The following is a 27,527-nucleotide window of genomic DNA, read 5'->3' on the forward strand; positions in this document are numbered from 1 at the left end:
TTCTTAATTTTTATTAGCATTAGTTTTTATGTCACATATAGTAAACCCTTGAGTCCTTGCAAAATTAAATTCCCATAAATGTACAGCTGGATTTCCTCCAGAAAAAAATCTGCCCTTTTCTGCACAACAAACCATCTGGTGTCAGAATACAGAGCTCCCCCGGGTCTCGTCTCTAACAAGAGCATCGAAAGCACTTTGTGTGACTGACCAAGTGGTAAGGTTGTGGGTTTTTTTTTAGCATCCATTAAAAAAAGAAAAAGAAAAGGAGGCGGTACAGTAGACAAGCAGTGGTGCTTGGCAATTTTATATACAAAAAGGGGAGTGCAGATGGTGGAGATGTTTACCAACATGACAAAGTGGCCACACCCCCTCCTTGTGTTGAGGTCCCCAGTTGACAGAAGAGCAACTTTCCGTTATAGTCCACAAATCCCAGAATGCCTTGTGAGTGCGAGTGCTCAGGATAAAATAGATAAGAGGGCAAAGGTCACACTAAAGAAGTGAGAACGGGTGCTCTGAACCTTCTTCAGTCGATTTTGCACAATTGCAAAAAAATCTCAGAGACTCAAAACATTCATCTTCTGGGCTGGGTTGCAAACTGAACAGAGCTACCAGAATGCAGTGAGACCAAGCCCATCAAAGCCACCTTAAACCCTGGTTACACTCTCAGAACAGATGGAAAAGCTTTTTCTTCTCTTTTTAATATAATACACATATGTATAAGTACTGTATATGTTTTCATTACTGCTATTTTACAAGATTCCCTGATGGCCGGCGCAGACAGAAAAAAAAATGTTTAAATGGAAACCAGGGGTGAGAAAAGAGGGCGCAGTGCCTGGATGTGTCCACAGGGAGGAGCACTTTGTGTCAGATCAACTCCAGTCAGATTTGAAGGAAACAATGTGACAGGAGGAAGGGAGAGAAGACAGCCGAGGAAGGACTAGGAGGAACAGCATGTCCCCGTCAGTCTGTAGTCCTGGTGGGTCGTCATCAGGTGAGCAGCTGGTTTATCAGTTTGCTGGATTTCTACGTGTTTGTAATCCACTCATCCTCCTCCAGTCTTCCCTCCCGGGTTGAAGTGAGTGGCCAACAGGTCTGAGGTCTGACTAAACCCACCTCACTCCGAATAGGAGGACTGACGCACTCACTTTCTCTGAAGAGGAAGAATACAAATACAGGTATATTAGTCCAAGTACTGAAGCTTTTAAGCTTTTGTCTGTTAAAGGTTTGTGGGGCTCATGTCGGTGGTTTAACTGGACACATTCCTTTTGCTTTCACACCTACCATTTGATCCATGTCCTCAGATGGACAACTGTTCTGAACTAAACAAGCGGGCCATGGTCCACTTACAAAAGGTGTGAGCACAGCCTGGTTCAGAGTTCAATTCACAAGAGAACGGCAAACCGTACCAATGGACCAAATATAGTAGTGTTCAGAATAATAGTAGTGCTATGTGACTAAAAAGATTAATCCAGGTTTTGAGTATATTTCTTATTGTTACATGGGAAACAAGGTACCAGTAGATTCAGTAGATTCTCACAAATCCAACAAGACCAAGCATTCATGATATGCACACTCTCAAAGGACAGCTTTGAGTCCACAACCCCATGAATCAGGAAGTCTCAAGTCATAATGACCATCAATTGTTTGCAAGCTGACTTGAGACTTGACTTGGGACTTGCAGATTGATGACTTGGGAATGACGTGACTGTGACTTTGTCCCACCTCTGCAACATGGGATCAAAAATTACCCCAAGGTTCCTCACTTTGTCAGTGTGATGTATGACACATAAGCCTAGGCTAAGTGTTAGCTGGTCAAATTGATGCTGATGTCTCACTAGACCAAGAACCATCATTTCAGTCTTATCAGAGTTTAAAATACAAAATTGCTAGACATCCAGCTTTTCACTGATGCAAGGCAATTTTTTCAGGATTTTATGTGGATTTGATTACCAGCAGTTATCAGCATGTATAACTGAATATCATCCTCATAGCAATGATAGGTAATCCCAAAAAGCCGCAATATGTGCCCAAGGGGTGCTATAGAAAGGGAGAAAAGCAGGGGGCCTAAGATAGACGAATAATGAAGAAGGAGGACTACTTCCAAATTCTTCAACATAACCTCAAATCAATAGTTAGATGGTTCAAACTTGGCCACAACTGGTTGGTCCAACAGGACAATGATCCCACACACAAGGCTGGTTGTAGTTTGGATAAAGCAGGCTAACATTAAGCTTCTGGAATGGCCTTCCCAAAGTCCTGACCTCAACGCTATAGATAATTTGTGGACTACTCTTAAAAGACAGGTCTGTGCCAGGAAACTGACCAATTTAAATGAACTCTACCAATTCTGTGAAGAAGAGTGGTAAAATATCCAGCCAGAATTATTCCAGAAGATTGTTGATGGCGACCAAAAGTATCCTGTCAAGGTGCAGCTTGCTAAGGGACATTTAACTAAATATTAGTGGAGGTGCATGTGTATATTTGGGCCTGTATGTATAATTTTTACTCTGTGTGGATTAGAGAAAATCCAAAATAAATTCAAAATTGTCCACCCAATTGTTGTTTTTTCAAGTTATTCATGTGTATGTTGTACAGCCATTCCACCCTGGCAAAAGAACAATTCAAAGACATCATTAAAAGACCAAAATCATCATGACATTAATGCCCACAGATGGTCAATGGATTGGTTTGCAGCCCAGTGTAAATCAGCTGGGATGAGGATCAGCACCTCTAAATCTGAGGCCATGGTTCTCAGCAGGAAACCGATGGATTGCCTACTCCGGGTAGGGAATGCGGTCTTGCCCCAAGTGAAGGAGTTCAAGTACCTTGGGGTCTTGTTCATGAGTGAGGGGACAATGGAGTGTGAGGTTGGCCGGAGAATCGGTGCAGCATTCGAATATAGTTAAGCTGAATAAAACATATTTTCCCACAATTTGTACAAAGTTTCAGTAAGTACATAAGCTGAACAAAATATTATATTTTCTGCTAGATCAAGTTCAAATAAACTGTGTTCAGGAGGTGGAATAGGTGGGATACTGATTTGCTGTTTCAAATATTCTAAATGTTCTGTTTAATTTTGTCTGACTCTCTTCCAATAACCTGTTTAATAGGAATCCTTTTATTTTTATATAAGTGATAATAAAATGGATTTTTAAACAAACAATATGAAATACTATATTCAAATAATAATATACAGTAAATACACCTTTTTGTACATCCTACCTTCAAACACAGCCTCATACAACCATCCATGAGAAATCTGCTTAATCTCCCATTTTTCTATAGGAATACAAACTTCCTATGGGCACTGCACTAGTAGCATCGATAAATGACATCTTTGTAAGATTGTTGGTACCACTGGCATGAATAGACAGTTACTTAGTTAGACTCAGATGACAATTATCACTTGCATTGCATTTTACCAGTGCCTCTGTGTTGAGGACCCCAGTGGATGGAGAAGGCCAAGAATACATCTACAACCCCTGGCAAAAATTATGGAATCACCGGCCTCGGAGGATGTTCATTCAGTTGTTTAATTTTGTAGAAAAAAAGCAGATCACAGACATGACACAAAACTAAAGTCATTTCAAATGGCAACTTTCTGGCTTTAAGAAACAAGGAAAAACAAATTGTGGCAGTCAGTAACAGTTACTTTTTTAGACCAAGCAGAGGGAAAAAAATATGGAATCACTCAATTCTGAGGAAAAAATTATGGAATCATGAAAAACAAAAGAACGCTCCAACACATCACTAGTATTTTGTTGCACCACCTCTGGCTTTTATAACAGCTTGCAGTCTCTGAAGCATGGACTTAATGAGTGACAAACAGTACTCTTCATCAATCTGGCTCCAACTTTCTCTGATTGCTGTTGCCAGATCAGCTTTGCAGGTTGGAGCCTTGTCATGGACCATTTCTTCAACTTCCACCAAAGATTTTCAATTGGATTAAGATCCGGACTATTTGCAGGCCATGACATTGACCCTATGTGTCTTTTTGCAAGGAATGTTTTCACAGTTTTTGCTCTATGGCAGGATGCATTATCATCTTGAAAAATGATTTCATCATCCCCAAACATCCTTTCAATTGATGGGATAAGAAAAGTGTCCAAAATATCAACATAAACTTGTGCATTTATTGATGATGTAATGACAGCCATCTCCCCAGTGCCTTTACCTGACATGCAGCCCCATATCATCAATGACTGTGGAAATTTACATGTTCTCTTCAGGCAGTCATCTTTATAAATCTCATTGGAACGGCACCAAACAAAAGTTCCAGCATCATCACCTTGCCCAATGCAGATTCGAGATTCATCACTGAATATGACTTTCATCCAGTCATCCACAGTCGACGACTGCTTTTCCTTAGCCCATTGTAACCTTGTTTTTTTCTGTTTAGGTGTTAATGATGGCTTTCGTTTAGCTTTTCTGTATGTAAATCCCATTTCCTTTAGGCGGTTTCTTACAGTTTGGTCACAGACGTTGACTCCAGTTTCCTCCCATTCGTTCCTCATTTGTTTTGTTGCGCATTTTCGATTTTTGAGACATATTGCTTTAAGTTTTCTGTCTTGACGCTTTGATGTCTTCCTTGGTCTACCAGTATGTTTGCCTTTAACAACCTTCCCATGTTGTTTGCATTTGGTCCAGAGTTTAGACACAGCTGACTGTGAACAACCAACATCTTTTGCAACATTGCGTGATGATTTACCCTTTTTAAGAGTTTGATAATCCTCTCCTTTGTTTCAATTGACATCTCTCGTGTTGGAGCCATGATTCATGTCAGTCCGCTTGGTACAACAGCTCTCCAAGGTGTGATCACTCCTTTTTAGATGCAGACTAACGAGCAGATCTGTTTTGATACAGATGTTAGTTTTGGGGATGAAAATTTACAGGGTGATTCCATAATTTATTCCTCAGAATTGAGTGATTCCATATTTTTTTTCCCTCTGCTTGGTCTAAAAAAGTAACCGTTACTGACTGCCACAATTATTTTTCCTGATTTTTTATAGCGTTTCTTAAAGCCAGAAAGTTGCCGTTTGAAATGACTTTAGTTTTGTGTCATGTCTGTGATCTGCTTTTTTTCTACAAAATTAAACAACTGAATGAACATCCTCCGATGCCGGTGATTCCATAATTATTGCCAGGGGTTGTAGCATCTCATCTTAGAAGACTGAGAAGGCGGCATTATGTTGTATCTCAGGAATATAAACATGGCACTTCTAAACAATGAGGGACCGCATGCTCACATATGTATTATTAAATAGAAAAAAAGCAGGCAACTGGTGATCAAGTGATCGTTATACACTTAACTGTGTACTTTCAGTGTGAAGCACATACACACAAACCTGGGATTCCACAACACCTCAGCAGTGCTCCAGGTTGATCACCTCTGTGCCACGCTGCACTAATTAATACATTCATTCAAAACAAGCCCCAAACAAGTTTGGATTGATCTTATAAAATATAATATTTTGAGATACACATTTGCATGTTTTTGGACCTGTAGGCCATCATTACTGAAATTAAAACGAGAAAAAAAAAAGCTTGAAACTTTACAGTTTATATGGAGTCGAAAATATATTTAAAAAAAATCACTTTATTCAATATTTAAATATACTTAAATTACAAAAAAAAAAAAAAAAAAAACTTTTCATGATATTCTAATTTTCTGAGATGTGCCGCTACATCTCTTCTGAAAACAAACCGCAAGACCTCTCAAAGTAGTTAAAAAAATCTGATTTATAGTATGGAAGATATGGTACATTCTTTTTTGGGGGGGAACCTAAAAACCATGATTTGCCTGTGCATTTCTGCCATAACAGCAGTAAAATTTTTAATCCTCTCACACTGTATGTATAAAAATCACAAAACATCAATCAACACATAACATGAGCTAAGGTCTTGTCAATTCCATAAACATCCTGATACTAAATACATTTTTTGCACACGTACCTTCACATTTACAGATATGGATGTAAAACTACAGTTAACTTTCTTAACCCAATTTGTTTTGCTTTTTAGACAGATATGCTCTTCTCATGTTCAAAAGAAAAAAAAAAAAACAGAATCTTAATTCAGTTACTGTTGCAACTTCTGTTACATACTTCAGAAAGGAAGATGAGCTTTCAAAAAGTAAATGGAAAATGTATTCATTGTCCACATTTCTGAAACCAATATTGACTGACTGCATTGATTTTTTTTTTTTTTTTTTTTTTAATTTGGAGCATTTTGATAGAGCCATGCATTGATTATTTTCAGCATAGCGTGCAGACTCTCCTGAGCCTCCCTGGGAAAGCCTATGCCAGGGTACTAGAGAGGAGACTTAGACTGTTAGTTAAAACTCAGTTTCAGGAGAAGCAATGCGGGTTCAGTCCTGGTTGTAGAACAATGGACCAGTGCTTTACCCTGGCAAGGATATTAGAAGGGTTTTGGGAGTATGACCAACCAGTCTACATGTGTTTTGTGTACTTGGAAAAGGTGTATGGCTTGGTCCTTCAAGCTGTCCTGTGGGAGTGTGGGGGTACCGAAACCTCTGCAATTCACAAACCAGTCTCTATATGACCAAAGTAGGAGCCATGTCCTCATTCCTAGCTTTACATCAGACCTGTTCCCAATGGGTGTTGGACTCCACCTGGGCTGTCGATTGTCACCAGTCCCGTTTGTGATTTTTATGGACAGGTTTTCAAGATGCAGTCAGGAAATGGAGGACCTCAGAATTACATCTCTGGTTTTTGCAGATAATGTGATTGTGTTGGTTTCATCAGACTGCTACCTCTGATGTGCAGGTTTGGGGCTGAGTGTGAAGTAACTGGGATGAACATCAGCATTAGACCTGGTCAAAATGTCAAATGTTACAAAATATTTTGGGCCACATGTTGTTCTTGTTCCACTAAAAAAATAAAAGATCTGTGCCAAATTCTATTGTAATCGGACATTATTTAGGGGTCGTCCACAAAACAACAATTTTCCCCAACAAGCAATGTAGTAATCCAGTAATTCCTGTAATGGTCTCCTCTGGGTGACCAATCAGCCACCACTTTTTGCGATTAGAAGCCATCACATATACTTGTAAAAGAAAAATAATGGCATCAGAGTCTTCTCCCGTTAGGGTGACATTGCCTTACCAGTGGAGGGAGAGGAAAATGTGTCCCTCTGGGGGACCACTAAATCTTATCTGATTGAGTTCAAATTTGGTCTGCACCTATAAAACCCCAAGTGGAACAAAAACAACATGTGGCCCGAAGTCTCTCACAACTTTTATTTTTTCACTATATAACATGAACAGCCCTAATCAGCATCAGCAAATCTGAGGCCATGGTCCTCTGTCAAGAAAGTGGGGATCACCCCATGTGGAGTTGTGTGACTATTTTGGGCTGTTGTTCACGAGTGGGGGTAATATGGAACATGACAACATTAGACAAATTGGTGTTGCATCTGAAGGCCTTTGGATGCTGTACCGAGCTGTTGTGGTGATCAAGGAGCTGACCCAGAAGCCGAAATGCATAATTTACACACTATCCTCACCTATGGTCATGAACTTAAGGTAATGACCGAAAGAACAAAGTTGCAGATACAAGTGGCCAAAACAAGGTTCATCCATCGGGTATCTGGGCTTACACTCATCACTCATGGATAGGCTAAGAACCTGAATATCCAGGTGGAACTGGGAGCAGCATTGAAAAGAGCCAGTTGAAATGGTTCTTGGCTCTGGTGAGGATGCTCTCTGGTTGTTTCCCTAAGGACGTTTTCCAGGCATGGCCAACTAGGAGGAAGCCTCGAATAATACCTAGGACACGCTGGATGGATTATATTTCTCAGCTGGTTTGGCAATTCCTCGGATTCCTCAGGAAGAGTCGGAGGAATAGGCCAAGGATAGGGAAATGTGGGTTGAGCTGCTTGGTCTACTACCACCATGACTCAGACCCGGATACGTGGCAGAAAAAAAATAATGAATAAATAAATAATGTGCACAGTAATTGGACTGAAGCACCCATTGTCAGACAGAGAATACAAGCTTCACGTTTTCTGAGACTTACCTATGTTAGCTTCTTGGCTTTATTGTAGAGTGAGTCAACCACTTTGCTCATGTTCTGAATGGTCTCCAGTGCTGCTTCATATGTCTTGTCCACGACTGGCTCATCAAAAACAATCAGTACACCTTCACCTTGGTCCAAAATACCTATTCAGGTGTGAGGCAACAAAACAATGCAGAGAGAAGAAAGGCTGGCTGACAGGCAGTCACATTAAGTTAGGAAAACTCAAGCATTGTTCAGACTGCCCGTAAAAATCAGATTCATGTGCACATCTGATTTGAATCTGATTCCATGCTGCAAGTGTGAATAGTCAAAAGTCACATGACATCCGTTTCAAGTATCATTAGGAGGCAGTTTGAAATGCGATTCAAACTGCAGTATTGCAATTTGTTTTGTCTGAACATTCAAATCGGATTCCGACTGCTTTGTTAAGTCTGATTTTTCACGCCAAGTAAGTTCCCCCTTTGAGCTTATGCAGTCACAACTGTGATGGCTCTCCTCCTGTGTCACTCTGAGCAGTCGAGTGATAGAAGTGATGGAGGGGTTAAAGCATTTTGTGTGACCATTTTTGGATGTGACCATGTACATTCAGTTTGGACTTTTTTGTGCGCACGTATGTTTCCAGGGGTCGAATTAGTACGTGCATGTGCTAGTTTGTGCATGTATTATTCGAGTGGTGCACATAATTTTATACTGCACGAGCACTGGCGCAAGTAACTTTATCCAAGTTTTATCAACTATAAGCACCACAAGAATGAACTAATAAAGGAATAAATAAGGAAAAAATTTCCAGTGTGTTGTCTTCGTCTTCCCTGTGTTTTATGACTCTCACACACGGAGCAAGTTGCTGTGCTCTATTTGTTGTGGAATGCTGACAAACATCACCTGCGGCACCATCCCTGGGTTCACAACATCCTCATGAGACGTTCGCAATTCAGGGAGTTTCATTATTTGCTGCAGGAGCTGCAGCAAATAACCAGAACTGCAGGAGCTCCAGTATGAGAACCTCATGTCCTGTTCGTGCGCGCACATGTAAACAAAGAAAAGAAAAAAAAAAAATTGGCTGCCGCTGCAGTTCCTCGCTCTCTCTCCCCTCCAACTCTGCCATCATTGTGTTATAAACCAGTCACCATTTGTTTTATTATACATCTGTGTAGTTAATAAAATTATCTTCATGGACGATTAGTTCCTGCGCACATGGTTAAAAAAAAACAAAACAAAACTGGGTGCCGCTGCGGTTCCTCGCTCTCTCTCCCCTCAAACTGTCATAATTGTGTTATAAACCAGTCACCACTTGTTTTATTATACATCTGTGTAGTTAATAAATAAAATAATCTTCACGGACAATTTGTTTGTGGAAAAAAAAAAAAAAAAAACTGGTTGCTGCTGCTGCTCTCCCCAGAGAGGAAGAGTCTGACACATCAGAGGAGGAGTTTTAAGGTTGATATAAGACTGACTTTTGGTTGTGCAAACTTTTTTTGGTGCAAGTAATTTTTTTGTTACTAGCACCAGTGCAAGTAGGTTAAAAGATGTATTTCGACCCCTGGTTTCCTAATGGCTCGTTTGGCCGATCAAACTGGTACCCAACAACATACCTCGTGTCATTTTACAATATACCAACTTAAAAATATAAATTATACGAATACATATAAACTAACCAGGTTTGATTATAACCAATATCACGCTGTAGCTGGAGCATTCAGACACTGTTTAACAGTCATGTGACTGATGTGTGTGATTCTCATTGCTATAGTAAGCATACACACACAGAGATCAGATCTGGCCACTTGCTGTATACAATATCAAATCAATCAGTGTGATCAGATCTGAATCACATGTGCTTTAAATCCAATTTGAACAGGCAGTTTGAACAAAACCTCAGATTCCAGCAAAAACTCAATCTGATCTGACTGCTGTAAAGAGCAACAGACCAAACGGTCATCTATATGTAGAAAAAGTCAGATTAACAATACTGCAGTCACTTACCATGAAACTTCTTGTCTAGAATCATCTGTGACAATTTCCTTTCCACTTCCCTCTGGAGGGGCAAACACATCCCACATAAGTTGCAGCCTCACCTGCTTCATTGCTTATGTCATACTAAAGGAAACATCTTACTGACAAAATCTTACCTTGGGAAGTTTTATAAGGGTGGAAATGTGTGCAATCTGTTCAAAGAAAAGACAAGTACAGGACAGAAAGATTCTTTATCTTGGATATTTTCACACTGTGAGTCAACATCTGCTAACCATCATTTATCCACAGTGTTGTGTTTATATTCTGTTGGGGTTTTTTGTTTTGTTTGTTTTTCAAAGCTGTTCTTCCAAATATAATTATGGACACAACAAAGACTAAAATATGATTTAAACTGGGAAAGATAATTTAAAAATACTCAGTGCTGCATTTCTGTAGTAAAAATATCTTCTTTTTTCATATTTGGTAACCCGCAAACTCTCTACACCAGATCAGGTTGAGTACCCTGCACGTTAGTTGCCTGTGGTTCCCAACCTATATCTTCCAGGGCCCCCTACTTGTACCTAAAAAAGGCTGAGCCAACTAAAATAAATAAATAACAATGAAAATAGAATTTTAAAATTTGGTTCATCCAAAGAAAATGATCTTTTATTTAGTTTTAAGTGTGTTAATTCAACTTTATTAATTATGTAAACTTCTAATTTTGATAACCTGTGATCAGACAGTGGGCAGCACCTGTGCTCTTTGGCGCACCCTAAAGGGAGCTCAGACCTCAGGAAGGGAACCAGGGGCATAAAGTATGACAACTTAGATGGTACCAAACTGGTCTTCAACCTTACATATGTGGTTTGAACAGGGCAAATGGTTATGCGGATTGGCGTGCTAATGCAAACACCTACAAGCTGAAGTAATTACAGCTTAACATTGTGGACATTAGCAGGAATACCTGAACCCTGGAGAAAGGTTCGATGACCCTGATAAGGTTTTGCTCCAGCAGGTTATCATACAGCTTGGTCAGATGGGTGCTGATAATGGGATCGTCCCTCAGCTCTGCTTTGAACTCTGTCAGTGCCTTGAGGAGGAACACAACAAAATAATCAAAAATGGGTATACTGATGCCGAGACCAAACTGGGACTCTAAATAATGCAAAATATAGAATATTTACTGAAACAAACTGTCCATAATATATAGCTATAAAATTAGCTTGAATGACACATTCCCATTATCTCATCACACAGTAAGCAGTGTAGTGTGAGCAGAAATGTACAGCCCTCTTAAAAAGGCCCAAAATATATATTTAGTCAACATTTTAAAATGACCAATAAGCAAATAAATAGCAAAGTAAGTTACAGAGATAAAAAGTACTCTTTGGCTTCAATGAAGAAAGCATCCACACGCAACAACAAACATCACACAAACCTTTTCAAAGTCAGCAAGTGAACGGTTCTTGCTCGCTTGTGCCACACATTTCAGGGAGTCTGTCTGTGGTGGAGAGGAAAAATGCAGTTTAGAAGTTTGCGTCCTGCAATGAGCAAAATAAAAGGCAACTCAAAACCACAAAATAATATCTCAAAAATTTTAAATGTCTGGATGCTTAATTTGAACTCTGCTACACTCCCCACCTGCAGTCCTTCACTGTAACCGTTCTGTGATTTAAACACAGTTACCTGTCTGCCGGCGTATCGCAGAGCTAGTTTGCCACTGATAAGGGCCTGGACATCCTCTGGGCTAAAACAGAGAAAAAAATGGGGGAAATACGATTGACGCATGACACATGGCCACCTGCACGACTGTACAAATCAGAATTTATCAAGGAATACACTTACTGCCAAAATAATCTTTTGATGCTTAATTACAAATCCCGAACACTAGAAATAATGATCTGAGAATATGTGCTTTAGCTTTGTATATATCGACTACTTTCACCAGTGGACAGCTATGAGGAAACAGGGTTTTGAAAACCAACACTTATTTTATGATTGACCGTGGAAATACAACTGCCATGAGGAAGAAGTAATTTCCATTGCATGCCTGTGTGATCTGATGAGTTTGCTGACTTGTGTATGAGTGGTGCACAGCTTACGCGCTGAGCATGATTTTGCAGAGCAGCATGTATTTGAGGGCTGTGATGGCTCTGGGACTATCTATGGAGTCATAGCCCTCAAATGCCTCATAGAAGTAGGAGTAGGCTGTCTTCCAGTCTTTCTCCTCTGCTGCATGAATAATCCCTGCAAACACACAGCAACAGCATTGTTTAATCAAGATTTTTTTTTAACTATGAATTGACTTTTTAAGCCCATTCATACACAGTTCTTGCAATATTTTCAGTATTAATGTATTTCAAACTGCCATTTTGTACTTCACTAGTGTGACATTTTTTTGTATCATTGTATTTCATTTGATTTCACTGTTATTAGGGCTCCTGCACAGACTACTTATGGCTGTGTTATGGTTCTGCATCTACAGCTGTGTGAAAATGTACAAGCGCTTTCGTTGCCATCTACGTGCTTTCTCTTTCATCATTTTATAAATATTACAATGTTCACCAGGTGGCAGCATCATTCTTGATATTCAGAAAACCAGAAAATTAATTACGTGTGTGTGTGTGTGTGTGTGTGTGTGTGTGTGTGTGTGTGTGTGTGTGTGTGTGTGTGTATGTGAAGATGCTTCAGACATTATTTAAAAGTGGCTAAGAAACAGTCAGCTTATGAAGTAAATGCAACAAAGAACAATAACTGTTAGCCTGCTGCACCCAAATTACTTTGAAAGTTCATCGGGAAAAATACCTACTACCAATATCCAACATAGCATTTAAACTGAGAAGTGCACTCTGGCAGCATGTTACGCCACTGGGTTGGGGTGGCAGCGGCTCAAGTAGATCACCCCAGAGTTTTCCTATCCTCTACCAAGTTCTCCTGCTCTTCCTGCGGAATCCCAAGATGTTCCCAAGACAGCTGAGAAATATAATTCCTCCAGAGCATCCTGGGCCTTCTCCAGGACCGCCTCCTGGTTGCCTGGAAGACCTCCCTAGGAAAATGACCTGGGGCCATCCTTGCCAGATGACTGAGCCACCTCAGCTGGCTCCTTTCAATGCAAAGAAGCAACAGCTCAACTCAGGAGTCCCTCTTGGATATTCAAGTCTCTCACCCTGTCCCCGAACACAAGCCCACATACGCGATGGGGGAATCTTACTTCTGCCACTTATATCCACAACCTTGTTCTTTCAGTCATTACCCATAGTTCATGATCAAAGGTGAGGATAGGAGAGCAAAAAGCCTGTTAAATCAAGAACATTGCCTTCTGGCTCAGGTCCATGATGGCCCAGTACAGCGTCTGCACAAAATCAGACCCAATCAGTCTGTCGATCTCGCACACCAACTTACCCCCATGAGTGAATACAATCCCGACATAATCTAACTCCTCTACTTGGGGCAATAACTCTCCTGTGACAAGCCACTGTTTTCCACCAGATGTTCATATCCCCAGATATGGAGGTGCTAATCCTCCCCAGTGTGCATCAGAGGTCACTGTCTGATGAAGCCGACAGAACGACATCATTCGCAAACAACAGAAATTTAACTGTGAGGACACCAGATTGTATACCCTCCAATCCCTGACTGCGCCTTCTGTCCATAAAAACTAGGAACAAGATTGGTGGCAAGGTGCAGCCCAAGAGAAGTTCAATATACCCTCATAATAAATAAACATAAAAAAAAAAAAATCTAAGTTCTTTCTTATTGAGATAGTCTCCACAGTCAAATAGACAAAAATGATTACAAATGGGGCCCTCTGTTGACAACTGACAAAGTTAATACTTGATCTTAGAGACAGCATTTTTGACCAATGCACCCTGTTGATTACACCATTTTATTACAGATTACAGATTACACCCTGACCCCATCAGAACAGACTGATGTAATTTGTTTCTGTTAAGTTCTGTTTGCCCTGTTTATAACATAAATTAAGCATTTTCAAAGTCTTTTTTAAGATCTGTTTTCAAGGGTGAAAATGCAGCTGAGTGGAGATTTTTTGGTGTAATGAACAGGTCATCAAAACAGCTTGAAGTTGAAGTATGTCAACAAAGTCAAACTCTTACAACACCTCTGTTTTTTTTAGCCACTTGATACTGTATAAAATACATTCTTATATCATTGTATATTTGGTGCAGTTTGACATAAACAATATGACAATTTATGACCTGATTGTGTGCAACAGATTCCTTTTAGCATGTCTGTACTACAATGTACCTGACTGCATATCTAAAGCTGCTTGTAGTTTGGGTGGGCAGTAGATGGCATTGGCGGTTGTTCTGGCAGAGGTGAGAGCAGCACGGGCCTTGGGCAGATTACTGAGTGCGTGGTATGTTTTACTCTCAAGCAGCTGAACCTCCACCAGTAAAGCCTTGTCATCCATCTTCTTCAACTCCTGAAGCAACTGTGATCCTGGAAGGCAGAAAAGTGTGCAAGCAACAAAATGTTCCCCTCGAGTTAAAATAAATAAAAAAAGCATCCTTTCAATCAAATTCTACCGTAGTCCTGAGAAAAAAATAACATAGAAAAGCAAACTTTCTCCTTCTCAAACTTCTACAAAAGACAATCAATAGAAAATGAAACAAAATACTTATTGTATTACAAATTATAACTATTTTTTTGTTGTTGTTGTTGTCATGCAACTCTGAAGAGTGAACACTCACCAAGATGTAGTGCCTCCTGGTAGCACCTTGTGTCAAAATACAGTGAGATGAGCCGAGCCTGGGACAAGTGAACAACTGTCATCACAGGGTTCAATGTCTACAACATGCTTGTTTATAGATCTGAAAACGTTGGACCAAAAACACAACCATTCGTTTACATGAGGGGTTGACTGAACACATCCATCCTGTTTTTCAAACGATAGTGTAGTATAGTATCCCATTTTAAAAACGCATTAGAGGCTACTGACCAACAATTTGCAAAGATTCCTGACATCTGTATTCTATCAGATGTCAGGAAAACTGTAAGGAACACTACATAGGTGAGACTAAGCAGCCATTGCACAAAAGGCTATACCAGCACCGCAAAGAGGGTGCCAGTGTACCTCAGTCTGCAGTTCATCTCCACCTTAAAGACACTAATCACACGTTTAAGGACAAGGAAGTTAAAATCTTAGCCAGAGAAAAGAAATGGTTTGAGAGGGGAGTGAAGGAAGCATTGTATGTGAAACAGTTGAAACCCAGCCTTAACTGGGGAGGGGTCTGAGACAAGCTTTGTCCCCTGTTTACAATGGGGTACTCAGGTCAAAGCAGTTTCAGTCTTTTGTTCATGGTAATGAGTCATTCACATCGCCAGGAGAGGCGTCATTCCCATCGTTAGGAGGGATAGCTGCCCTGTCACTAGGAGGGTGCTAACTAGAGCACAATAGGTGTTAATTAGAGCAACTATTAGTCACTAGCCAATAGCAGTCTGCCTCTCGGCAGAAGAGGTCTGGTTAGGTTTAAACTCCAGCTTTTGCTGACTTCTGTTATTCTTCTCTACAAGAGTCAAGACAGAAGTCATACGACCAGAGCAAGAAATTTAGCTGAGGAAGCTTCTGCGATTAGAAGCGAAAGGTCCTCGCGTCAAGCAACCCAGTCCAGTCAAAGAGTCAAGCTTCTCTACTGTGGAAACCACCTGGACAACTGAGAGCCTTCACAGAAATACTCTTAACATGCACAATTTATCAACAGTCTCCTTCTTATTCATCCAGACTCACCTCTAGTGCCTGTCTGAGGAAGGTCCTTTTCTCAGCTTTGGCCCATTCTATGCACTCCAGGCAGAGTTCTACCTCTTGACCTGTAGCAGCCTCCATATCTAAAAACAAGTCCAGCAAGGAGCGGACCAGCCGAGCTGCCTTGGCCTTGGAAATGGAATTAAGGAATGGACGCACATACTTCAGTAAGCCCCCAAGCTCTGAAAAAAGAAATAGCGATGAAATAGTGCTAATGACATCAGCTTAATCAAGAGAATCTCAATTGCAGCCCTAGATTAATGTAGGGCAGTAGTTATGTCATTGCAACAGATATTCTGTTCTGTACTTGGTCAATGCTAAGTGCTAACAGTAAGATAAGTTTACAAAACTACTGCTAATAACTGATATTTTCTTGAATGTGATTCTTAGTAAAAAATAAAATTAAATTAACAGCAAGGCAGCAAAAGCTGCTCAGTGTCAAAGAATGGTTGTGTCATGATGTGTCTAAGCTAACTAATGTTAGCAAGCTAGTGGGGTTAAAATATTATCATTGCACTAAAACCATTTCTTGTCCAAAATAAATTGTCATATGATTTAAAAAAAGACAATGATAAATGACTGCATCTCATATAACAAGGACTTCTGGTGACCTTTAACTTTCCAAAGTTATGGTAATAATTTCACTCTAAAAGACAAAGAAATATACAGATGTGAAATGCCCAGATACCCACGTATATATGCTTCAAATCTTCAGTAAGTAACTCAATAGCATAACACATTTTCTGTGCTCTGCATACATCAAAGCATGCAAACCTGACTGAGTTGTCTATAGGTGAAGTGGTGAGCGTCAAAAACATGCAGGACAGGTGCTCTCCATGAGCAGGGTTGGAGACACCTGCTATTAACTACACGGTATCAAGTTTTACTCCGTACCCTAAAGCAAAGTACAACTCATTCAGCAAGTGGAAAGGGACAAGGCTCAGAAACTGCATACACAGCAATAAGTAGTAGTAGTAACTCCTGTCCCCATACATGACTACATGATACATGACTCCCCCTGAACAGGACATCAGTCTTACCCAGCCAAGACTGGCACCCATTTACAGCCGGATGGACTGGGACAATGCAGATAGACACAGACAGGTGACATGACTCTGAATCAAACTCAGGTCTACATATTTGTAGTCTAACTCCTATCCCAATTAGCTGCTCTGCACACAGCCAGCAACGTGCTAAATGAAACTGACATAGTTGCTGGAGAGGGTATTTCTGAAATATTTATAATACAGATTACAAGAGGTTGGGAGACATGACAGACCAGGAACACAATACTGTCAAGTCTAATGTAGTTTTCACCACATCTGGAACACACAATGGATTTTGCAACTTCTCATAATGCCCTACGCATGCTGTAGATTTTACTACTGCTTAGTTTTTACTACTAGTTTAGCGCTTGCTTCAGCACGTGGGATTTAAAGCACTGAAAATGCTTCTTATGGCCCAGTCACACGGTGATTCCTGAACAAAGGGAAAAAAAAAAAAAAGCCACAATTTGTTGAGAAAAGGAGGACGAAAGAGCTTTTTCGTCGAACAGCCTGCGAAGCAAGAGCGCAAAAGGGACGAAAAAGGAACTTAAAAAAACGAAACTAAGGATCTCACTGCTTTAATGAAACGCCACAGCTGGAGCAGTGTGTCTGCATCTCTGCGTTCCAGGACTCGGTGCTGGGACAGAGCTCATAGCGCCTGAGTCCTGGAGAAACTGCAAACAGAAGCTGTGGAGATCTGTGTGCACGTCGGTGGACCACCTGCTCTGGTTCCTCATCCAGAACAAAAGAGGGATCATCTCCATCATCATCAGAATCTTCACTGTCTGTCGACACACTGCGCGCTCCGACTTGCTCCAAAAAAAAAAAAAGTGTGCTGTGGTCACAGCTGTATCACTGTATTCCTTTACTAAGCCGTATATATTGATTTATAACAGAAAACTGTCAAAAGGGGGAATAAATATGTGTAAAGATGACTGAATATATCAGAGCAGTAAATTAATCAGTGCACATTGACTCACGTGCAGTCATTCCACCAGCTGATCATGAATCCACAACGTGAATTCTGCCTTCCAGAATAGCTCTTTATATAATCATTTTGACTCATTTACCTGTTGCCACATGTACAGAAGGACTGGATTATCATTCCTACACTCATATTGTTATATTTAATACAAAATAATAAGCTCACGCAGGAGCTGCTGCTGCTAATGCTGTATTCAAGTACCGTCGGAAATTACACAACTTTTTTGTTGTTTCAAATTCAACAGTTGCTTGTGGCAAAATAATTAATTATATCCACACAAAAGATTAATTCTGGCCTATATAAGGTGCCTGAGCACATTGACGCTGACCCCCCACACAGATAAAAAAAAATCCAAGCAAGCAGGCTGTTTGTCCTGTAATTTCCAATGGTACATGAAGCAGCAGTAGCCTCAGGGCTCACAAACCGGCTTCTGCACTGTGTGAAAGCATTCAGCTGCTCCAACGAAGTCAAATTAAACAATAACGTTACAAAAACTAAAACGATTAAAAAACGTCAAGAACGACAGCAAAACTAAACATACGAATTGAGGTTTTCGTTGACCTTCGTTCAAATTTTTCAACAGTTTAAAAATCCTGACGACGTGCCAGCTGCAGGAATGAAGCTGCGCGAAGGTTAAACGATGTCAACGAAAGTCCAGATTTCTTCTTTCGTCAGGGCTTCTTCACCCTTCGTTAAGTGCCGTGTGACTGGGCCATTATGCAAGATTGTGCTAGTTCTACCTTTGGATGGCACATTCTACAATTCACACCACTATGGATTAACCACTGAGCCTAAAAAGTCCACTGTTTAAGCCAACACTAACGAGCTAACAGAACGAGCCTACGTAGATCCTACCAGCGTGAAAAAGCTAAGCGGGTGGACAAAAAACATCAGGAGGAATATCTGCTACTGACATTGGACATGTAAAGGCCTACCAATACCAACCATATATATGTTTGTGTGTGTTTTTTTTCATAAAGACAGCCAATAGTATAGATAAGTTTGAGTCAGTTTGTGTCACTCTTTCAGTTTCATATACAGTTAGACAAGTTTGATTTTATGATGAACTAGAGCACCACGCTTGTAGAGCGCAAAGCTATGCCAATACTAGTTTCCAATTCCACAAATTTTTATCTTGGGAAAAATTTTAAAGGTCAAAGTCCTGTCAGAAGTGGCTTTTCATAAGCTAAAATATAAATCAAAAGGGCTTTTCAATGTTAAAATCAAATATCCGCTAAATCCATAATACAGATCAGACTTGTCACAAATGAGAGTGATTGCGGCACTTTTGATTGAGATACAATGCAACACTAGCACATTGCCTGTGGGGATCCACAGGCTCTAGATTGGGTAGTGTTTATAAAATAGGTAGCAGACATTTTTCAAGGGTGGTAATAAATTATGCAAAGTTTCTATAATGAATTGGAATGGCATACAAGTCCAGAATGTTTTTAGAAACTTAGACTTCAACAGTTTTTAGAAGAAGAACTCAACACTTTTATTCCCTGTTAATTACATAATTCTTATGTTAATTTATTGTCTAAATGCATTTATAAATTGTTTAGTTTCTTGTTATCATATACACACTATTATTATCATCATTTGATTTTATTATTACTTCTACTTTGTCATTTGATTTTTATATGGACCACAATGAAAATAAGTGTTTTCACTTTCTTGTGTCTTTCATGTATTTTAACTTATTTACAATTATGTTATGTACTTACATTGAACATACTAAATAAAATCACGCACACATGCTTTTAATATGTAGATGACCCCCCCGCTGGAATGACGTGTGAGTCCAGTGAGTCCACATCCATTGTTCAGTGTTGTTAGCTAATATCTGTAGTTTCTCCAAAAATATTTGTCCTATCAACATTGACCCAAAATACATAAGCATACTAAACGGCAAATGTCAGCTCTCCCCAGTTTGTTTGTGATCAAAGTTGCATGCACGTACGCAAAGCTTTTTGTCTTTTCTACATTTTGCCGCAAGCAGGTGCTTTTATTTTTACACACCCACAAACAGAGACGGTGGCAGAAGACATCAAATGCACTACAGTTTTCACTCATGGTAATGACAAAATGACACTTAACTAAACCGACTAAACCAACTGAACTACAAAAATACAATAAACCAATAACACTAACACTGTTAAACTAACATTAACAACAAGAACATTTCAAACCACAAAATCCCATGGTGCATTGCAGGACAACATCCACTGTTCACTCGTTAGCTAATACTGCTAATTCAATTCAATTTTAATTTATTTTCATTTATATAGCACCAAATCACAACAGAGTTGCCTCAAAGCGCTTCACACAGGTAAGGTCTAACCATACCAACTCCCAGAGCAACAGTGGTAAGGAAAAACTCCCTCTGAGGAAGAAACCTCAAGCAGACCAGACTCAAAGGGGTGACCCTCTGCTTGGGCCATGCTACAAACATAAATTACAGAACAATTCACAGAACAATTCACAGACGAATATACAAGAAATGCTATTGGCGCACAGGACAGGAGAGTCGCCAACACAAATACAACTCCCATCTCTGGATGGAGCTGCACCTTAAACAGAGAGAAAAAAACAGAATCAGGCATCAGAAAGACAAAAAATACTGTATAATTTGGCAGCATTAAACAACAAGAAAAACAGAAGAAATACTAAGGTGATCGCCGGCCACTAGCCCTAAACTTCACTAAAAGACCCAGAATTTAGGTAAAGTTGAGGCCGCAGCCCGCTCCAATTACTAAATTTATTTTTTATTTATTTATTTAATCTTTTATTTAGACAGGAAAATCTCTTGAGACTCAATGTCTCATTTACAAGAGAGACGTGTTATGCAAAACAATAACAGTTAATGTAAAAATAATGTTACAGTACACACAATAAAAAATTCACAATACATACATTAGTAAAATCATTAAAAACAAGTGCAAGTGCCTATGAATGTATTTTCCAAACTTTTCAGTAAAACTTTAAACTCCCCAAGTGTGACCAGACTAGACAACCTCAAATCCTGCTGAAGCATGTTCCAGGTCGATGGACCAGAGTAGCAGAATGCTTTTTTTGCCGAACTCAGTACGTATAGAAAGAACACTGAAAGTGATCAAATCATTGGAGCGAAGACTGTAATGTTGCTGTTTGCATGAAAAGTAACATGACAAATATGGTGGCACCAAGTGAAGGATGGATTTGTAAATGAATGTGTACCAATGTAGGAGTCTGCGTGTGCGTAAAGAGGGCCACTTAACTAAGGAGTAGAGGGTGCAGTGATGAGTGAGAGCTTTGCTATCTGTGATGAACCTGAGAGCTCCATGATACACAGCGTCCAACATACGTAATAAGCTCGCAGAGGCGTTCATATACACAATATCTCCATAATCTAACAGACTCATAAAGGTGGCAGAAACCAGCTGTTTCCTGGCATTATAAGGAGAAACAGTGTTTATTTCGAAAAAAGAAGCCTAGTTTTAAATTAAGCTTTTTTAGTAGATTTTCAATGTGTAGCTTAAAGGTTAAATTTTCATCTAAAATAATGCCAAGGTATTTATATGATGATACAAAGTCAATTTGTAATACCTGTGCTGTGATGATAGTAGGGAGAGGTGAGGGCACTTTCTTTTTGTTCGAAAATAACATTACTTTTGTCTTACTTGCATTTAACATTAACTGAAGTTGTGAAAACTGAGACTGATATTAAAAGCGGACTGCAGGTGCTCAAAAACAAGGGCAACTGATTTTGCCTGACAATAAATTATGGAATCATCAGCGTAAAAATGCACAGCCACATCTGTGAAACCATGGGCCAAGTTGTTAATGTATATAGCAAAAAGAATAGGCCCTAAAATTGACCCTTGTGGGACCCCCCGAGTAATGTCTAAGTAGTCTGACGTCTGATCCCTATACTGTACACACTGCTTACGACCAGTTAGATAATTTAAAAACCAACCCATAGCCTGGTCAGTGAACCCTATGTCCAAAAGCCTTTGACATAAAATCCTATGAATAACCGTGTCAAAGGCTTTGGACAGATCTATAAAGAGGGCGGCACAATAGTCCTTGGTGTCAAGAGCTTGAACTACATCATTAAGAACTTTCAGAAAGGCCGTAACTGTTCCATGTTGCTTTCTAAAACCAGACTGATGAGGTGACAAAATCTTCTTGGAATACAAATAATGTTTAATCTGTTCATTTATTATCTTTTCTAAAATTTTTACTAAGACACACAGTTTTGAAATGGGTCTGTAATTATTTAATATTGTAGGATCTCCACCTTTTAATAGAGGTAAAACAAATGCAGTTTTCCAAATGTCGGGAATAGAATTTTGTTAAATAGACAGATTAAAAATGTGTGTCACAGGTTCAGCTATAATGTCAGCAGCTAAGTGTAGAAAGTAGGGGGGAAGCTTATCAGGGCCAGATGATTTTTTTTATATCTAAAGATTTGAGTTCTTTACAAACCTCATGGACAGACAGACAACTTAGAAAAAGCAAAGATCTTACCACAAACTGGATTACTGGATGCATAGCTGGTAGACACTGATGTTAAAGAAGTGTCACAGGACAAGGAGTTTAAGGTCACAAAGTGTTTGTTAAAACAATTAAGCATCTCCACCTTGACTGACACTGGATTTAAGTCAACCACTAACTGAGAGGGAAGATCTCCTGAGTGGGAATTACCAGAAATAGATTTAATCGTTTTCCAAAACTTACGAGGGTCATTTAAATTATTTGTTGTTTCAGATAGATAATAGGTACTCTTTGCTTTTTTAATCAAGGCAGTACATTTATTTCGTAATTGACGAAAATGTAGCCAATCAACATCTAATCCAGACTTTTTTGCTTTTGTCCATAGCTGGTCCCTTTTATATAAAAGGGTTTTCAGCTCAGGAGTGAGCCACGGACTGACTCGACTTTTAACCCTAAACACTTTAAAAGGGGCATGTTTATCAATAAAATCTTTAAAACTGTCATAAAAGTAAAGCCAAGAACAATTTACATTATCAATTAAAAGGATACAAATGCCTGTTCACTAAAATTTTTAAGATTTCTTTTTATAATGACACTGGCCTTAGATTAGGATTAATAAATGAATTAAAAGAGTAAAAAGCGTAAAACAAAACTGTACCAGTATGCTAGCTATATGAAAGGGAAAATAAGTGCATCTTAAGTCTGGACTTGAAAATCTCCACAGAATCTGACTGTTTTATTGACGCAGGGAGATCATTCCACAGAACGGGCACAATAAGAGAAAGCTCTGTGACCCGCAGAATTCTTATTCACCTTAGGGACACAAAGTAGTCCTGCACACTGAGAACGTAAAGCCCGGGCCGGTACGTAAGGTTAATTAGGTCGGGTAGGTAGGGAGGTGCCAGTCCATGAATAATTTTATAGGTTAGTAGCTGAACCTTAAAATCTGATCTCACTGGGACAGGAAGCCAGTGAAGGGATGCCAAAATGGGTGTAATGTGGATCGAACTTTCTGCTTCGTGTCAAAAGTCTGGCTGCAGCATTTTGAACCAATTGGAGACCCCTAATGCTAGACTGCGGTAAACCAGAAAACAGAACATTGCAGTAGTCCAATCTAGAAGAGATAAATGCATGGATCAGGGTATCAGCATCAGCCATAGACAGGATGGGACGAATCTTCGCTATATTTCGCAGGTGGAAGAAAGCAGTCCTAGTAATATTTCTAATGTGGAGGCCAAAGGACAATGAAGGATCAAAAATTACCCCAAGGTTCCTCACTGTGTCAGTGTGATGTATGACACACGACCCGCGGCTGAGCGTTAACTGGTCAAATTGATGCCGATGTCTCACTGGACCAAGAACCATCATTTCAGTCTTATCAGAGTTTAAAAGCAGGAAGTTTCTAGACATCCAACTTCTCACTGCTGCAAGGCAATCTTCTAAGGATTTTATGTGAACGAGATTACCAGCAGTTATCGGCATGTATAACTGAGTATCATGTGCATAGCAGTGAAAGGTAATCCCAAAACGCCGCAATATGTGCCCAAGGGGTAATTTCTCCAAAAATATTAGTCCTATCACCTTCCTGTTTTCGCAGCATTCGTCCTTGACCCAAAATACATAAGCATACCAAATGACAAATGTAAGCTATCCCCAGTTTCTCTGTCATCAAAGCCATACACACGCACGCATACACACACACACAGAGGCCATTTGGTTATTGTTGATCCATAATGTACACCAAATGGGCTTTTCAATATTAAATTCAACTGTCCACAAAATCCACAATTTGGATCAGGTCTGGATCAAACTTTGTCAGGCAATAGTGAGTACCAGTCTGCACCTCACTTTCACACATGAGAGTGACTGGGGCACATCTGATTAAGATATGTAAAATATATTTTAAATTTGGTTTTCAATGTTAAATTGAAATGGCCACAAAATCTGACATCCGCATTAGGTCTGGATCAAACTTTGCCAGTCGATGAAGGATACCATCTTACATACCGCTCTCAAACATGAAAGAAATTCCATCTTTTTTTGACAGTTATGAATTTTTGAAAACTCATTTAATGTTAAAGGATAGGGATTTTTCTAATTTTCCAAACTAGAGAAGCTTGAATCTTTTAATTTTCCAAGATTTTTCCTGTCTTTGACCTTAAAAAAAAATGAATCAGTTCTTGCCTCTCAGGATATGAATCCTCTGTAAAACTTTTATAACGATATGTGACAAATTGTGGGTTATAGGCTGTTCACAAAGAGGCACACAAAAAAACAGGGGTGAAAACATAACCTCCACCCATGTAATTAGACATATCTGAAACAGGAGCAATCACCTGTTTTTTTTTGAAAAATGAAATGTCATTTTAATTTTGAAAAATAAAATAAAAATTAATCTTAAAAACATACCATTAAAAATATTAACTGAAGATCTTTAAATACTTTTTGAGAATCGAAAATGTCCCGTCTGCCTCATTCCTGCAGGTTGTTTTTAACCAAAGTTTATTTTGATGCTCACTGCTGGAAATCTGTACAATGTTACCTTCTTTCATGAATTACTGCACTGAGGCACACAATAAACTCACCTCTGTAGCCCTTTAAAAAAAAAAAACTATTTCTAATAGTCTCTTTGCAACCAGCCTGCTCTGTGTAAACCTGATCCCGTTGAATCTCAAAAGCAAGGCAGTGTGGGGCCTGGTTAGTACTTGGATGGGAGACCGTTTTGGGGCTGTGCGTTTCTCCAGGTAAAACTGGAGTTATGTCAGGAAGGGCATCCAACGTAAAACTTGTGCCAAATACCAATGCGGATCTGGCTGTGGCAACCCCAAAACAAATAGGAGCAGCTAAAAGGACAACTACATTTTTCACATTCTCTTTAGGGCAGCACAATGGATTAGTGGATAGAATTGTCTTCTTGCAGTAAGAAGGTCATGGGATTGATTCCCACCTGTAACCTTTCTGTATGGAGTCTGCATGTTCTTCCTGTGTTTGCGTGGGCTGGCTCCTCTCACATTCAAGGACATGCAGGTTAGGTGGACTGGAAACTTTAAATTTTAGCATCCTGTCCAGGGTGTACCCCGCCTCATGCCCTATGATGGCTGGGATAGGCTCCAGCCCCTCATAACCCTTAATAAGGGGTTAATAATGGGTTAATAAGCAAGTTAATAAGCGAGTAAGCGGTTGAAGATGAGTGACTAAGAGCGATTCTGCTTTAAAAAGCTTTTAAAGCGCATCTGCCTCACCGAAACCTACTGTGCGGGTAGGGCATTATGTTTCAAAACACTATATACCTGGCTTCTATTGGCCAATAGCCAAGACAGTGCCATAGGAGTAGCCACCACACAAACAGCATTATGTAGTAACATTTCCTTGTCCAATTTCTTGGAGACGTATTTCTGCTGACAGCCATCCAGGTTTTTGTTTGGCTTTCTGCAATGTGGGACAACCAAAGTTCATTCAACAGGACACAACATGTGAAAGCTCTTACCTGCAGCTTGTCCCGTCTTGGCCAGCAGACCACCTAGTTCCAGGATGCTCTGCTCTTTGACACGCACAGCTTCTTCATCACTCTCCTGTATGTCCCGCTTCACTGGACACATAGCCGCACACATTATCATGATGTAATCTGATCAGTACAGACATAAATTACCTTGACATACAAAGACATTCATTTTCTATCGCTAATGGTAAATTTGTAAATGGACTGCATTTACTATATAGAACTTTTGTGGTCAAAGCGTTTACAGTGATACCTCACATTCACACATTCTCTCTCACTCACATGGGGTGATATGCTGGAGAGACAGACATGAAGCTGTGAAGAACAACTGCACCCGATAAATACAGTAACAATTAGGGAATAACCCTGTTGTGTCTAATGATTTGCGGACGTTCATGCTGGTTATACGGTCGCAAATTGAGTTTTAGTGGTGAATGTGAAAATCCATCAAATGTGAAACGGTAATTTTGTGTCAGAATCCACCTTAGATTAGATATACTTTATTGATCTCACAGCAGAGAAATTACGTTTACACTCCAGTTACCTCTGACAGCAATTAGTCCACAATTACTTGTTTACCGTAATAATGGCACACATCAGAATTAAAGGCAACACATACACATCTGACATTGTTTATGTGCACTAAGTTTGAAGAAGTCCGTTATCCGAATTGAGGCAAGTGGGTGAAGGCCACGCAGCAACCCTGAGATGTGCCGCCAATCAATCAATACTTTCATATGGTAGCTTAAATTCACCCATTGCAGCGGTGTCTTTCTCTCATTCTCAGCTGACAACGCCATTATCACATCTGCTTAGCGGTACGTACAGCCGGTGTTCTGTCGAACTGTGTGTCTTGCCGCATAAATCAACAGTTCCGCATCCCGACAATATTGCGCATGCGCAGTTGCGTGGAGGCCTGGCCTGTTGACAGGAATGTCATCTCATCAGAACACTGGTCAGGGCGCGGAGTAATACATCCAAATGTGAAACGGTTGAGTATTTGCCACCGTTAGCCCGATATTATACGGTCTGAAATCCCACATGATTAACCAATCACATTTGCAGAAAAAATGTAATTGGAATAAACAAGGCCTGCTCAGTAGCTAATGTGAAGCATCAGGTGGTGCTAAAATGTAAGGAAATAAGTGCCACTTTAATCTGCTTTTTTGTGTTATCCTCAGTAATACCTCACCATTTGTTTTTATTTGTGTAATAAAAATCAACGAATGAAGGCAAACGTGGTTACACAGGAGTTAAGGATAGACTTGAGTAGCACACTCATTTCCTTGTTGGGCGGCCTCTGAACTGTCAAAGAGTATGTTAATTTCATGGTGATATTTGCTAGCCACCTGTCACCAAAAGTCCCGTTAAATAAACGACATGCAGAGTAGATAACGTTAGCTCGCCGGTGTGCTAGTAGCCGACTAAGCTAAGCTAGCAGCCTGCTGCTGACTCACTGTGGAAGCAGAGAAAGAAACGGCAGCACCGGCTAACTCACTTAGCTTAGCCGCTAACAGTAAACACAGCTAACTCACGACCGGGTTTGTTTGTTTTATTTTTTTCTATATTAGCCGCTCGTCAAAATGTATATTGCTGACATTAACCGCATTTACCTATTGAATGCAGAATGTCGATAGAGGCATTCCGATCCGTTCCAATGAGAGACTGCGCTCTCTGAAACTCAGCCACTGCTGCGGCTGCCATCTTTCCTCTCCGCCTGCCTTCGTTCGTTCCTCTCTGTTGGGCCGTTTTCCGTTTTCCGGTC

General features: G+C 39.9%; 1 protein-coding gene across 1 annotated transcript; it reads right to left on the reverse strand.

Moving 5' to 3' along the window:
* LOC117527687 (26S proteasome non-ATPase regulatory subunit 11) lies at nt 1-27,527 on the reverse strand. Its single transcript, XM_034190144.1, has 13 exons — nt 27,376-27,527; nt 25,751-25,852; nt 15,739-15,935; nt 14,702-14,759; nt 14,256-14,450; nt 12,092-12,236; nt 11,676-11,736; nt 11,428-11,490; nt 10,954-11,079; nt 10,166-10,201; nt 10,020-10,071; nt 8,037-8,179; nt 1-1,150 (listed from the first exon to the last, which is right to left on the reverse strand). The coding sequence occupies exons 1-12, from the start codon at nt 27,464-27,466 to the stop codon at nt 8,037-8,039; spliced, it is 1,269 nt and encodes a 422-aa protein (XP_034046035.1). The 5' UTR covers nt 27,467-27,527; the 3' UTR covers nt 1-1,150.

Source organism: Thalassophryne amazonica, chromosome 16, assembly GCF_902500255.1.
Source record: "Thalassophryne amazonica chromosome 16, fThaAma1.1, whole genome shotgun sequence".
NCBI lineage: Eukaryota > Metazoa > Chordata > Actinopteri > Batrachoidiformes > Batrachoididae > Thalassophryne > Thalassophryne amazonica.